The sequence below is a fragment of the Carassius carassius genome, chromosome 8 (genome assembly GCF_963082965.1).
Source record: "Carassius carassius chromosome 8, fCarCar2.1, whole genome shotgun sequence".
Taxonomy (NCBI): Eukaryota; Metazoa; Chordata; class Actinopteri; order Cypriniformes; family Cyprinidae; genus Carassius; species Carassius carassius.
This window is the reverse complement of record NC_081762.1, coordinates 1,019,129-1,035,726: the sequence shown is the minus strand read 5'-3', so window position 1 is coordinate 1,035,726 and position 16,598 is coordinate 1,019,129. Positions and strand designations below refer to the sequence as shown.

At 32.5% G+C, this 16,598-nt stretch overlaps 1 protein-coding gene across 1 annotated transcript; it reads right to left on the bottom strand.

The window, feature by feature from the left end:
* Positions 1-9,546: 9,546 nt before the first annotated feature.
* LOC132144927 (cdc42 effector protein 3-like) lies at positions 9,547-15,286 on the bottom strand. Its single transcript, XM_059555515.1, has 3 exons — positions 14,897-15,286; positions 13,253-13,328; positions 9,547-11,598 (listed from the first exon to the last, which is right to left on the bottom strand). The coding sequence occupies exon 3, from the start codon at positions 11,567-11,569 to the stop codon at positions 11,030-11,032; it is 540 nt and encodes a 179-aa protein (XP_059411498.1). The 5' UTR covers positions 11,570-11,598; positions 13,253-13,328; positions 14,897-15,286; the 3' UTR covers positions 9,547-11,029.
* Between the last annotated feature and the right edge of the window lie 1,312 nt (positions 15,287-16,598).

The following is a 16,598-nucleotide window of genomic DNA, read 5'->3' as shown; positions in this document are numbered from 1 at the left end:
ATAATAATAATAATAATAATAATAATTATTATTATTATTAAACATATTCTTTAAATTAATAATAATATTCATTATTATTATTATCTGATTAATTAATTAATTAATTATTATTATTATTTTACATATTCTTTAAATTAGTTTTACATATTCTTTAAAAAATGTATTAACACTAACAATATTATATATATATATATTATTTAATGATAATTATAATTATTATTATTTTAAATATTCTTTAAATAATAATAATAATAATAATAACGTACATTATTACTGAATACTAATAAAAAGTATAAACAATAACAACAATGATAAATATTATAATATAATAATAATAATAATAATAATAATAGTTATTTTTAGTAGTAGTAGTAGTAGTATGAGATGCTAATAATATAAATATATAATATAAATAAATATTTATAATACCACCATCCCAATTTCAATTAAATCAAATCAATCGCATTTGAATTTTTGGGGGCAAATCTTTCGCTCATAAATCATGGCATTCGTTGATCTACATGCATAGATTCAGATAGAAGTGCAAACTCAGGGAGTCTGAGAGATGTCTGTGGTTCTTTGCTGCCAAACGCATCGCATTTCCTGTCAGACAAAACATGAAACAGATGGATGGGATATTTTGGGAGTTTGCATGGGTTTGTGTTTTTTATATTTATAAGATATGATAGTTCAGTAATATAACCTATGCAAGAGTGCCGTTTTCCTACATATCTTTCCTTGAGCGCCATCATGAGTGTTGCATTGATTGTATTTATGCAACAGTTCAACAAACAAGAAGTTAATATTGTGTGTTACATTTTAGATATCTTAATATTGTCTGTTTTTTTCTGTTTCACCAACAAAAAGAGCTCCAAACAGAGCCAAACAGAGCATTTGTGCATCTCGGAGGAACACGGCCGCATATAGTTCCTGAATTAATCTGTTTTTGAATGAATCATTTGAGTCAATGAATCACTGAGCCATTCATAAAGACAGTCACTTGATGTGTTTCTAAATAAATCAGGCATTTTGAACAAATCATTTAAATGAGTGATTCAATGAACCATTCATAGAGACACTCACTTGATTCATTTCTAAATGAATCAGGCATTTTGAACAAACTGTTTGAATAAATGATTCAGTGAACCATTCATAGAGACAGTCACTTGATTCGTTTCTAAACAAATCAACCGTTTTGAACAAATCATTTGAATAAATGAATTCAGTGAACCATTCATAGAGACAGTCACTTGATTCATTTCTAAACAAATCAACCGTTTTGAACAAACTGTTTGAATAAATGATTCAGTGAACCATTCATAGAGACAGTCACTTGATTCGTTTCTAAATGAATCAGGCATTTTGAACAAACTGTTTGAATAAATGATTCAGTGAACCATTCATAGAGACAGTCACTTGATTCGTTTCTAAATGAATCAGGCATTTTGAACAAACTGTTTGAATAAATGATTCAGTGAACCATTCATAGAGACAGTCACTTGATTCGTTTCTAAATGAAACAGGCATTTTGAACAAACTGTTTGAATAAATGATTCAGTGAACCATTCATAGAGACAGTCACTTGATTCGTTTCTAAACAAATCAACCGTTTTGAACAAATCATTTGAATAAATGACTCAGTGAACCATTCATAGAGACAGTCACTTGATTCATTTCTAAACAAATCAACCGTTTTGAACAAACTGTTTGAATAAATGATTCAGTGAACCATTCATAGAGACAGTCACTTGATTAATTTCTAAACAAATCAACCGTTTTGAACAAACTGTTTGAATAAATGATTCAGTGAACCATTCATAGAGACAGTCACTTGATTCGTTTCTAAATGAATCAGGCATTTTGAACAAACTGTTTGAATAAATGATTCAGTGAACCATTCATAGAGACAGTCACTTGATTCGTTTCTAAACAAATCAACCGTTTTGAACAAATCATTTGAATAAATGACTCAGTGAACCATTCATAGAGACAGTCACTTGATTCATTTCTAAACAAATCAACCGTTTTGAACAAACTGTTTGAATAAATGATTCAGTGAACCATTCATAGAGACAGTCACTTGATTCGTTTCTAAACAAATCAACCATTTTGAACAAATCATTTGAATAAATGATTCAGTGAACCATTCATAGAGACAGTCACTTGATTCGTTTCTAAACAAATCAACCGTTTTGAACAAACTGTTTTAATAAATGATTCAGTGAACCATTCATAGAGACAGTCACTTGATTCGTTTCTAAACAAATCAACCATTTTGAACAAATCATTTGAATAAATGATTCAGTGAACCATTCATAGAGACAGTCACTTGATTCGTTTCTAAACAAATCAACCGTTTTGAACAAATCATTTGAATAAATGAATTCAGTGAACCATTCATAGAGACAGTCACTTGATTCATTTCTAAACAAATCAACCGTTTTGAACAAACTGTTTGAATAAATGATTCAGTGAACCATTCATAGAGACAGTCACTTGATTCGTTTCTAAATGAATCAGGCATTTTGAACAAACTGTTTGAATAAATGATTCAGTGAACCATTCATAGAGACAGTCACTTGATTCGTTTCTAAATGAATCAGGCATTTTGAACAAACTGTTTGAATAAATGATTCAGTGAACCATTCATAAAGACAGTCACTTGATTCGTTTCTAAATGAAACAGGCATTTTGAACAAACTGTTTGAATAAATGATTCAGTGAACCATTCATAGAGACAGTCACTTGATTCGTTTCTAAACAAATCAACCGTTTTGAACAAATCATTTGAATAAATGACTCAGTGAACCATTCATAGAGACAGTCACTTGATTCATTTCTAAACAAATCAACCGTTTTGAACAAACTGTTTGAATAAATGATTCAGTGAACCATTCATAGAGACAGTCACTTGATTCATTTCTAAACAAATCAACCGTTTTGAACAAACTGTTTGAATAAATGATTCAGTGAACCATTCATAGAGACAGTCACTTGATTCGTTTCTAAATGAATCAGGCATTTTGAACAAACTGTTTGAATAAATGATTCAGTGAACCATTCATAGAGACAGTCACTTGATTCGTTTCTAAACAAATCAACCGTTTTGAACAAATCATTTGAATAAATGACTCAGTGAACCATTCATAGAGACAGTCACTTGATTCATTTCTAAACAAATCAACCGTTTTGAACAAACTGTTTGAATAAATGATTCAGTGAACCATTCATAGAGACAGTCACTTGATTCGTTTCTAAACAAATCAACCATTTTGAACAAATCATTTGAATAAATGATTCAGTGAACCATTCATAGAGACAGTCACTTGATTCGTTTCTAAACAAATCAACCGTTTTGAACAAACTGTTTGAATAAATGATTCAGTGAACCATTCATAGAGACAGTCACTTGATTCGTTTCTAAACAAATCAACCATTTTGAACAAATCATTTGAATAAATGATTCAGTGAACCATTCATAGAGACAGTCACTTGATTCGTTTCTAAACAAATCAACCGTTTTGAACAAATCATTTGAATAAATGAATTCAGTGAACCATTCATAGAGACAGTCACTTGAATCATTTCTAAACAAATCAACCGTTTTGAACAAACTGTTTGAATAAATGATTCAGTGAACCATTCATAGAGACAGTCACTTGATTCGTTTCTAAATGAATCAGGCATTTTGAACAAACTGTTTGAATAAATGATTCAGTGAACCATTCATAGAGACAGTCACTTGATTCGTTTCTAAATGAATCAGGCATTTTGAACAAACTGTTTGAATAAATGATTCAGTGAACCATTCATAAAGACAGTCACTTGATTCGTTTCTAAATGAAACAGGCATTTTGAACAAACTGTTTGAATAAATGATTCAGTGAACCATTCATAGAGACAGTCACTTGATTCGTTTCTAAACAAATCAACCGTTTTGAACAAATCATTTGAATAAATGACTCAGTGAACCATTCATAGAGACAGTCACTTGATTCATTTCTAAACAAATCAACCGTTTTGAACAAACTGTTTGAATAAATGATTCAGTGAACCATTCATAGAGACAGTCACTTGATTCATTTCTAAACAAATCAACCGTTTTGAACAAACTGTTTGAATAAATGATTCAGTGAACCATTCATAGAGACAGTCACTTGATTCGTTTCTAAATGAATCAGGCATTTTGAACAAACTGTTTGAATAAATGATTCAGTGAACCATTCATAGAGACAGTCACTTGATTCGTTTCTAAACAAATCAACCGTTTTGAACAAATCATTTGAATAAATGACTCAGTGAACCATTCATAGAGACAGTCACTTGATTCATTTCTAAACAAATCAACCGTTTTGAACAAACTGTTTGAATAAATGATTCAGTGAACCATTCATAGAGACAGTCACTTGATTCGTTTCTAAACAAATCAACCATTTTGAACAAATCATTTGAATAAATGATTCAGTGAACCATTCATAGAGACAGTCACTTGATTCGTTTCTAAACAAATCAACCGTTTTGAACAAACTGTTTGAATAAATGATTCAGTGAACCATTCATAGAGACAGTCACTTGATTCGTTTCTAAACAAATCAACCATTTTGAACAAATCATTTGAATAAATGATTCAGTGAACCATTCATAGAGACAGTCACTTGATTCGTTTCTAAACAAATCAACCGTTTTGAACAAATCATTTGAATAAATGAATTCAGTGAACCATTCATAGAGACAGTCACTTGATTCATTTCTAAACAAATCAACCGTTTTGAACAAACTGTTTGAATAAATGATTCAGTGAACCATTCATAGAGACAGTCACTTGATTCGTTTCTAAATGAATCAGGCATTTTGAACAAACTGTTTGAATAAATGATTCAGTGAACCATTCATAGAGACAGTCACTTGATTCGTTTCTAAATGAATCAGGCATTTTGAACAAACTGTTTGAATAAATGATTCAGTGAACCATTCATAAAGACAGTCACTTGATTCGTTTCTAAATGAAACAGGCATTTTGAACAAACTGTTTGAATAAATGATTCAGTGAACCATTCATAGAGACAGTCACTTGATTCGTTTCTAAACAAATCAACCGTTTTGAACAAATCATTTGAATAAATGACTCAGTGAACCATTCATAGAGACAGTCACTTGATTCATTTCTAAACAAATCAACCGTTTTGAACAAACTGTTTGAATAAATGATTCAGTGAACCATTCATAGAGACAGTCACTTGATTCATTTCTAAACAAATCAACCGTTTTGAACAAACTTTTTGAATAAATGATTCAGTGAACCATTCATAGAGACAGTCACTTGATTCGTTTCTAAATGAATCAGGCATTTTGAACAAACTGTTTGAATAAATGATTCAGTGAACCATTCATAGAGACAGTCACTTGATTCGTTTCTAAACAAATCAACCGTTTTGAACAAATCATTTGAATAAATGACTCAGTGAACCATTCATAGAGACAGTCACTTGATTCATTTCTAAACAAATCAACCGTTTTGAACAAACTGTTTGAATAAATGATTCAGTGAACCATTCATAGAGACAGTCACTTGATTCGTTTCTAAACAAATCAACCATTTTGAACAAATCATTTGAATAAATGATTCAGTGAACCATTCATAGAGACAGTCACTTGATTCGTTTCTAAACAAATCAACCGTTTTGAACAAACTGTTTGAATAAATGATTCAGTGAACCATTCATAGAGACAGTCACTTGATTCGTTTCTAAACAAATCAACCATTTTGAACAAATCATTTGAATAAATGATTCAGTGAACCATTCATAGAGACAGTCACTTGATTCGTTTCTAAACAAATCAACCGTTTTGAACAAATCATTTGAATAAATGAATTCAGTGAACCATTCATAGAGACAGTCACTTGATTCATTTCTAAACAAATCAACCGTTTTGAACAAACTGTTTGAATAAATGATTCAGTGAACCATTCATAGAGACAGTCACTTGATTCGTTTCTAAATGAATCAGGCATTTTGAACAAACTGTTTGAATAAATGATTCAGTGAACCATTCATAGAGACAGTCACTTGATTCGTTTCTAAATGAATCAGGCATTTTGAACAAACTGTTTGAATAAATGATTCAGTGAACCATTCATAAAGACAGTCACTTGATTCGTTTCTAAATGAAACAGGCATTTTGAACAAACTGTTTGAATAAATGATTCAGTGAACCATTCATAGAGACAGTCACTTGATTCGTTTCTAAACAAATCAACCGTTTTGAACAAATCATTTGAATAAATGACTCAGTGAACCATTCATAGAGACAGTCACTTGATTCATTTCTAAACAAATCAACCGTTTTGAACAAACTGTTTGAATAAATGATTCAGTGAACCATTCATAGAGACAGTCACTTGATTCATTTCTAAACAAATCAACCGTTTTGAACAAACTGTTTGAATAAATGATTCAGTGAACCATTCATAGAGACAGTCACTTGATTCGTTTCTAAATGAATCAGGCATTTTGAACAAACTGTTTGAATAAATGATTCAGTGAACCATTCATAGAGACAGTCACTTGATTCGTTTCTAAACAAATCAACCGTTTTGAACAAATCATTTGAATAAATGACTCAGTGAACCATTCATAGAGACAGTCACTTGATTCATTTCTAAACAAATCAACCGTTTTGAACAAACTGTTTGAATAAATGATTCAGTGAACCATTCATAGAGACAGTCACTTGATTCTTTTCTAAACAAATCAACCATTTTGAACAAATCATTTGAATAAATGACTCAGTGAACCATTCATAGAGACAGTCACTTGATTCGTTTCTAAACAAATCAACCGTTTTGAACAAACTGTTTGAATAAATGATTCAGTGAACCATTCATAGAGACAGTCACTTGATTCGTTTCTAAATGAATCGGGCAGTTTGAACAAATCATTTGAATTATTGATTCAATGAATCACTAATTTACAAAGTACAAACTTTCTGAAATCAAAACACTTGAGCTGTCAAAATGAAGTACACGAGGAACGTAGCTCCTGAAGACAGGGCTGTCCTGATATTCAGGTGGATTGTGCTGAAAGTGTTTGCAGATGTGATGGAGATCTCGAGTGCTCGCTGTAGTTTGTGGTGTGTTTCTGCAGGTTTCTTTCATGTTGTTTCTGGTTTTGATGATGAACAGTTGAGCAGTCGGTCGAAGCTCGGTGATATGAGTTGCTGCTTATGGCTTACTGGACAATGTCCATTGTTTTAATGTCAATAATAAAATAACCAGGATCTCCCATGTCTACCGTTTGACATGAACAAAGAAATATTCCTTTGTTTCCTGACTTTCTCCATGCTTTTCATATGCTTCCAATGTTTATTTTTCTTCTCATTCTCTCATTGCATTGATTGATTTTTTATGGTCTAGATCAGGGGTCTCCAACCTTTTTGTGAGTGAGGGCTCCCTGAAGGGATAAAATAGTCTTGAGGGCTACTTGTTTGATATAGGCACACACACGCGCACACACACGCGCACACACACACACAGTTTCAAGTTTTGAAAAATTCAACAACAAACTGTAATATAATATTACAGTTTGTTGTTGTATAACAACAAAAAGCCTATATATTTAGGACAAAAAAACTACGGTAATTATATATTCAATAATCATATTTAACAATATTACTAATATTGTTAAATATGACTATTGAATATATAATTGCCGTAGTTTTTCTTTCCTAAAAATAGGCTTTTTTGTCCTAAAAAATGGGGGGTCGTCTTATATTCGCGATATAGACAAAATCACGGGGGGAAAGGGAGAAAGAACAACGGCATAAATATGAAATAGTGACTGAATGATATACTTTACATACTTGCATGTAAAATTAGAAAAGCAACATAATATCTGTGTTTAACTAAATTAAAACGCTGCTCCTCTGCCGCGCGATACGCAGAAGAGAACAAGAGAGGTGCGCGCACGAGACGCAGTGCGAGAGAGAGAGACAGAGTGGTGCGCGCACGCGAGACGAAGAGCGAGTGAGAGAGAGAGGTGCGCGCACGAGACGCAGAAAGAGAGAGATAGAGAGACGTGCCGATTCTATTTTTTTTTAATTATTGAATTATTTTATTATGTTTTAATGGTATATGAAATGTCACCAATAGTTATTTTCTCATTTTATGCCATTATCATAAAAAAAACGAAAGATTACAATTCAGGCTATTTATAGAACGTGCTCGGCGGGCGACTCAGAGACTCCACGCGGGCTACCAGGTGCCCTCGGGCACCACGTTGGAGACCACTGGTGTAGATGCATTATTCTCTAACTTAAGACAAAGTATAAGTCATATTTTGAAAGTACAGCCAGTTCCCGTGTAATTCTTGAACTTTCTGTTTGTGAACTTTAAGTGTTGTTTCTAATATCTTTAACTGTTTGGCTGCACAATGCAGGGAAGTGAAACTGAAATAAATAAATAAATAAATAAATAAATAAATAAATAAATAAATAAATAAATAAATAAATAAATAAATAAACATTTTGCTTCTTGAATTAAAATAAACGTTAACTGAAATAAAAATATTTTATTAACATAAAATAAAGCAACTTTTGTCACATTTGTTTAGTTTTACTTTAAGTACTAAAATAGGTTAAAATAAAATTAATAAAAACTATTAGATATGACAAAAACACAATCAAAATGACCAAAACTTTAAGTAACATTCAAATTAAAATGTTTCATTTTTTTATGTTATTTAACTTTTTCCTAAATGTGATAATGTAAGTATAAAATTACAGATAAAAAAAAAATTTGTTCATATTTTAAAATAGTAATATGTAATATATAATAAATAAATGTTATTTGAATTTTAGTTAAAGTTTTACTAATTCTGTTCTGTGTTTTTGTAATTTTTAAATATATATATATATATATATATATATATATATGCTTATAACAAAATATTTTTTATTTTATTTAGATTTTTTTATATTACAATTTTGTAATATTTTCATATATATATATATATATATATATATATATATATATATATATATATATATATATATTTAAATTGCAATATACATTTTTCTTAATTTCTTATATATGCTAATAATAGTTTAATTATGTTTTTATTATATTATTAGTTTATCATTAGCAGTATCATTAGTACAGTATATAATAATAATATAATAGTTATTAGCAGTAGTAGTTTTTTAGTGTTATTTACAAAATGTGTATGTGTGTGTGTGTGTCTATATAAATTTTTTATTTAATTTAATATATATATATATGTGTGTGTGTGTGTGTGTGTGCTAATAACAGTTTTGTATTTTTATTATATTATTAGTTTATTATTAGTATATATTATATTATTAATATTATTGTTATTAGTAGTAGTTATGTTATATTATTATTAAAAAAAAAGCATTATAATAATAATCTTTAAAATATATAATATGTAATAAATACAAAATGCACTTTATTTATGCAATCCAGTGTCTGATTGTGTTTATATGATCTCTGCATATTAAAAATTAAATATATATCTACATAAACATAATATGCATAATATGTACATATATAAATACATACATTTTCATCAAAACATGATTTTATTTAGGAATTAGTGTTGTTTCCTTCCACTTGCAGATCTAGTAGTGAGGTCTTAAATAAAATCAATGGTTAATCTTGTCACTGAATTGACCTTACATAGAAATATAAAGCCTGATATAATAGATCATACAGTGCAAACATGTCTGTAAACGCAGAAAGCAGATGAGGGAATCACAGTTTGAAATAAAAGCTGATCCATGATTAACTCGACTTCTGCAATCATTGACTAACGCTACTTGAGATATTTCTGAGATATCTGTTACTCAGCGTTATATAACAGACTTCATTCGAAGGGGGGATTTCTTAAAAAGGGTGTAGGATTTGGACACCACAACACTGGTCTGAAACGCTCTGCATTTCCTGGAAGACATGTCTGGTTGAGCAATGTTTTGAGTTTTGTTATAATTGTCCAGAGTTCAGATGTTTGATCAGAAACACAGCCAGCTTCCTGCAGCGAGTTACAGTCCGTTTCCAGTCAGGGCTTGGCGGTATATCCATATATTTTCATAAATGATATGGAATGAGGCAGTTTTGCGTATGTCAACATGCAGCAGTTTGATACAAATGCATCTGAAAAATAGCTGAAGCTGCTGCGGTTTCTCTATATCTGTTTTTATTGCCTTTAATATGTACATTGTTTCATTAGATAATATCAAGCAGGATGAAAAACTAAAAAGACAAATCCAAATAAAAATAAGAAACACCAAGATACACAAGCTCTCAAAAGTCCTTGTGTTTTAAAGAAGACCAACCTGCATTTATTTGATCAGAAATACAGCAAAAGCAGTAATATTCTGAAATATTTTTACTATTTAAAATATCTGTTTTCTATGTGAATCTGTGTTAAACTTTAATTTATTTCTGTGATGCACAGCTGTATTTTCAGCATCATTCCTCCAGTCTTCAGTGTCACATGATCTTCAGAAATCATGAAAATATGATGATTCAAAAACAGTCATTTTAAATAGTATACATATTTCAGAATATTACTTCTCTTGCTGTATTTCTGACAGCATATCACATGTGCAAGAGTACCATTTTCCTAAATATCGGTGCTTGAGCGCCATCATGAGTGTTGCATTGATTGTATTTATGCAACAGTTCAACAAACAAGAAGTTAATATTGTGTGTTACATTTTAGACATTTTAATATTGTCAGTTTTTTCTGTTTCACCAACAAAAAGAGCTCCAAACAGAGCCGGAGCAGAGCATTTGTGCATCTCGGAGGAACACGGCCGCATATAGTTCCTGAATTAATCTGTTTTTGAATGAATCATTTGAGTCAATGAATCACTGAGCCATTCATAAAGACAGTCACTTGATTCGTTTCTAAACGAATCAGGCATTTGGAATGAAGAGACTTCTTAAAAACACATTAAATAATTTTTTTGGCTATATCGTCCAGCCCTATTTCCAGTTCACGACTCTTGTCTATTGATAGACTTTATCCATCACCTGCAGCACAGCGTCCAGTATGGACGGTCCCAGATCCAGACTGAACGTGAACGCTGTATCCGTTTGGTCTGGCTTTGTTTCCTCTGGGTTGGTTTGGGTCGAATCCCGTCCAGAGCTCAGGCTGCCGTGAGCAGGACTCCCGCTGATGTGTGAACACTCGTTCTCATCTTCCTCCGTGTCCAGGAGGGGAAGTGAGCTGCACTTCTGTCTCTGATGCTCCCAGATCGGGCTGCAGTGGTCTGCTTCGAGGTTGATTCGGGGCGGTTTGGGCGGCGGCGGGAGGAACAGGTTCTTCTCGCTCTTGGAGCACTGCAACAGGAGACTGTGGCCTTTCTTCAGGAACGTCAGGTCTCCGAAACTGTCCATGTGTCCATTCCCGCCGATGTGAGAGAGATGCCGGAAATCACCCAGAGGAAGGCTTACCATGTTGACCGACAAAACCTGTTTTTGGTTCGATAGCCTCCTCTGCCAGCGTCCAGACGTGGGTTTGTGGAGTAACGACGTCCTCAAAGGCATCTTGTGACAGCAAGTGACGAAGCTTGGTTCTGGAACTGAGTATTAGAGGGACGAAGTCATCAAACCTGACAATAATCAATGCAATAATTACCTGACAGAAATAGATTAATTTCAGAAAGTTTGAACTCTTTCATATTTTTATTTAGCAGTAATGCATTAAATTGATCAAAAGTGGCAGTCCTAAGATAAAAATAATAATTGGCACTTGTTCTTAATTGCTGGTGTTAAAAAAAAAATAATAATAATAATACTTTATATTCAGCAAGGGCACATTAAGTGTATCAAAAGTGGCAGTAAAAAAATGGTCTTAATTGGTTTAAGCCTCATTAATTTATTAAACTATATACATATATATATATATATATATATAGTTGATTTATTATATATAAACTAACAGTTTTTATTTTGTTTTATTATATGCATTAAATATTTGTAAACTTTTAGCAATTATTGAAAAAAGAAATCTTATTGAAAGCCTTATAGATTTTTTTAGCCTATATATCATATATTTGGAATTACGAGTTAAAGTGAAACAAAAAAGGATGCATTAAATTGATCAAAAGTGACAATAAAGTATAATGCAAAAAGATATTTCTATTTCAAATAATTGTTGTTCTTTTGAACTTTCTATTTATCTGTGAATCCTGAAAAATAAAATGTATCACAATTTGATAATACGCAATGATAATAATCAGAAATGTTCCAGGACAGACTTTCCCAGAATTATATATCTTTATTGTATTTTTGATCAAATAAACGCAGCTTTGTTGAGCAGAAGACTCTAGCACATGTACTGTAGCAATCTCAGATATAGCTGTTGATTGTAACCAGTATTTGATTAAGATTAAGTTTTCTTCCAGCTGGATACAGATTAACAGTTGAGACTGCAACATTTTTAAAACCACTGACATGTTTCGTCTCACAGCACATGAGTTTTAATTCTTCTTTGAGCATGTAAATGAAATCACATTTACACATATTTTAATTGCACAATTACATTCTGGATTCCATTGTAACTAGTGACATGCATTCTCCAAACATGTTCTCATAAAGTGCTCTCATGAAAATATGAATATGACTAAATTAGATTGGTATACAGAGTAATTAATCCCATTTGTTGTGATACTGTACATAGGAAGCTCTTTACTCCAGTTGGCATTGGCGCAGACGGTTGTGGCCCTGTTTCGTGGTTTACAGTTCATTAGATCAGCTTTCGTGACTCGCAACACTCACTCTTTAAATTTGCATGGCTCTACAGAAAACATGTTTTGTTGGCCAATAAAGGTTTTATCGGCACTTTAGTAGCAGCGGGAGACGGCGAGCACATAAAGGCATTCATCTACAAACTAGCAACGAGAGCGAGGGAGGATAGAAGTGGATTGTTTTAATGGAAATGCATGATTTAAACTAATAAATACATTTTTAAAGCATTAAAAAATACACTTTTTTTCTGTGGAAAAAACACGCTTCCCCAACAAATCCCTCAATTAAGAATCAGAATCAAAACAATTAAGTTGTAAATAAAAGAATGTTTACTGGAGTACTATTTCAGTCTTTCTACTTCAAAATTCTTCAATTATTTGTGAAATCTACTAGCACTTTATGAGAGGAAGTTGTTTCTACACCAGTTTTTTTTTTCTCAGTGTAAAGCTTTAAAATGATGTTTGATCGTCCGTGTCTTACCTGGGAAGGTGTTCAGGTGTTTCGCACCCACATCTGAACGGCTGAGGTCTGAAGCCAACCAACGATTGAGGCGTTTCTGCAAACATGACAAGACTCGTTAGGCTGAAAGACAGTTTGATCGAGTTATCCCGTAACTAGCATTGGATATCTAGCCACAAAATCCCTAAATAATCAACATGTTTTATTGATTTTGATGCAAATCTTATATTTTTGAGAATTAGTGTAAACTTCAGCTACTTTGCTTCCACGATCATTATGTTGCATTGCTTTTATATAAAGCCATAAAACTTGCTACATTTTGAAGAATAAAGGTGGGTTTGTTGAAGTGAATGCCATAGAAAAACACATTTGGTTCCACTAAGAACCTTTCATTGATCAGTTCTTAAAAGAGCCATTTTGTATTAGCGTGAAGAACATTTTAATAATTTGAAAAAACCTTCTTAAAAATAAAGTTTTTCAGGTTCTTCATGGAAGCAAGACACCAATGAAGAACCTTTATTTTTAAGTGTCTAGAAGAACTATTTTTGGTTCTCCAAAGAAGCTTTCAATAAAGAGTTATTAAAGAAACATTTCTTCTTTTTTTCTTACAGTTTAATATTCTTTTCAATTTTTTTTCACTGTAAAGATTCTTTATTGGTTCCATAGATGTTCCATAGAATGCCAATAAAGAACCATTATTTTTGAAAGTGTAGAAGAACCATTTTTAGTTCCACAAAGAACGTTTTCAGTGAACGGTTATTCAAATAACCATTTCTTTCAATTTGAAGAACCTTTTTTTCATTCCATGGATGTTAAAGGTTCTTCATGGAACCATCAATGCCAATAATGAAGAACCATCTTGGTTTCCTAAAGTGATCAGTTCTGTAAAGAAACATTATTTTCTTGGTTTGAAGAACATTTTAATAATCTAAAGAAACGTTTTCCACTATAAAGAACCTTTAGCACAATTGGAAGAGTCTAAAGATGTCAAAGGTTCTTCATGGAAACTAGACAGAGATGAAGAACCTTTATTTTTAAATGTCTAAGATCCATCTTTGTTTCCCCAAAGAACATTTCATTGGTCAGTTCTTAAAATACCCCCTTTTTCTTTACGTGAAGAACATATAATAATCGAAAGAACCTTTTTCCACTATAAAGAACCATTTGCACAGTGGAAAGATTCTGTAGATGTCAAAGGTTCTTCATGGAAACAAGACACCAATGAAGAACCTTTATTTTTGAGTGTCTAGAAGAACTATTTTGGTTCTCCAAAGAAGCTTTCAATAAACAGATCTTAAAATAACAATTTCTTCTTTTTTGATTCTTTAGTGATTCCATAGATATTAAAGTTTCTTTATTGGAACCATCAATGCCAATAAAGAACCTTTATTTCTGAAAGTGTAAAACAACCATTTTTGGTTCCACAAAGAACGTTATTCAAATAACCATTTTCTTGCATTTTAATAATCTGAAGAACCCTTTTCCACTTCATAGAACCTTTTTTTATTCCATGGATGTAAAAGGTTTTTCAGGGAACCATCAATGCCAATAAAGAACATTTATTTTTAAGAGTACAGACAGTTTTATGGGTTTATATAAATGCAACATCATATAATTCTGTTAGAAGTGAATGTCGCTCAGGGGGAAACGAAGAGCTTCTCTTACCGTAACCCAAGAGTTCTTTGCAGTTATGTCCTGTTTTTAGCTGTCCCTCTACAGTACAGAGTCTTTCTCAGATCCAGAGTGTTAAAGTCCAGAGATTGTCAAACAGGTGCCGATGGAGTCCGACCTGCGTCTCCTCCCTAAAGCTCGGCATTGTTTGGTCTGTGCTGATGTCACACCTGTGAACGTAATTTCTGTGAAGTGTGATCTGAGATACTGAGGAAGTTCACCTGAGCTGCTAGGCTCTGACTTTCATCATGTTCCTGTGAAAGCTGGAAAGGGCACGGCTGGTTTCAGTCGTATCAACGTCATGTTTAGGGGCTTCACTTGTTACTAATCTGATGTCATTGTGTCTGCTGCTGGTTTCCTGCTCCATGTAAGCTTTGCTAAGCCCTTCCAGCTTTGCAATGATAGCGGTCCCTGGGACGTGTATGTACAGGCGGACCAGCGTTGCACAAGTGCTGTTGACATGTAGTAATTCCTGCTTTGAGCCTATGACCTCACAGACATCGAGACCTGATTCTACTGTCTTCTGATTTGGAGTCAAGTCTAGGCATGAATTATTGTTGTTGTTTTTCTGGGAGAATCAAAGTTTATTCAGTGACTTCAATGAAAATCAGGATACGAAGTGATGAATAAAATCCACATTACATTTCCATAGACATTCAACAGACTCTTTTATCCGATGGAAGCAATCAAAATCAACAAAAGAGCAATGATATGCAAGTGCTATAACAAGACTCAGTACACTTAGCAAGGGTTTATAATAAAAGAAAACAGGTAGAATAGAAAAAGAATAGAGCAAGCTAGTGTTAATGGCATTTTTTGCTTTTGTTGATTGTATAATAAAAGAAACAGACAGAATACAAAAAGATTAGAGAAGCTATTTAAAAAAAAAGAAAATAAGTAAATATATAGAGTGAAAGTCTTAAAGGGGCAAAATGTTTTTTTCTTCTATAAAGAATAGAATTAGAATAGAGAGTGCTAGAGTTAGAGGGTCTAAATAAAGATGGAAGAGATGTGTTTTTAGCCGATTCTTGAAGATGGATACTGACTCAGCTGCTCGGATTGAGTTGAGCAGGTCATTACATCAGGAGGGAACATTTCATTTAAAAGTTTCAGTTTAATAATAAAAAAATCAATTAAAAAAATTCAGTGAAAGTGATTTTGTCCCTCTTTGAGACGGCACAATCAAGCGATGTTAACTTGCAGAACTGCAAGCTTTTAAAGGGCACATAAGTCTGAAGTAATTAATTTAGGTAAAGGGACGCAGAGCCAGTGGTGGTTTTGTAGGCAAACATTAATTTTTTTTGTTGGATTATCATGATGTAATGAGAGGTAGAGTTGAGTGTCATCAGCATAGCAGTGATATGAAAAGCCATGTTTCTGAATCAGAGAGCCTTGTGATACCGTGTTGACAGAGAAGAGAAGTGGTCCAAGAACTGAGCCCTGAGGCACCCCAGCAGTTAGACGGTGTGACTTGGACACCTCACCTCTCCAAGATAACTTGAAGGACCTATCTGAGAGATAAGATTCAGACCACTGGAGTGCGGTCCCTGAGATTCCCTTTGCCAATAGTGTTGACCGGAGAATCTAAACATGTTAAAAGCAAGGAACAGATCCAGCAAGGTAAGTATCGAAGGTTTGGAATCCTCTTTTGCCAGTCTTTGGGCTTCAACAACTTAGAGCAAGGCAGTTTTGGTCG

Coding starts and splice junctions, on each gene's coding strand:
- LOC132144927 (XM_059555515.1), bottom strand. CDS start 11,569: ATGCCTTTGAGGACGTCGTTACTCCACAAACCCACGTCTGGACGCTGG.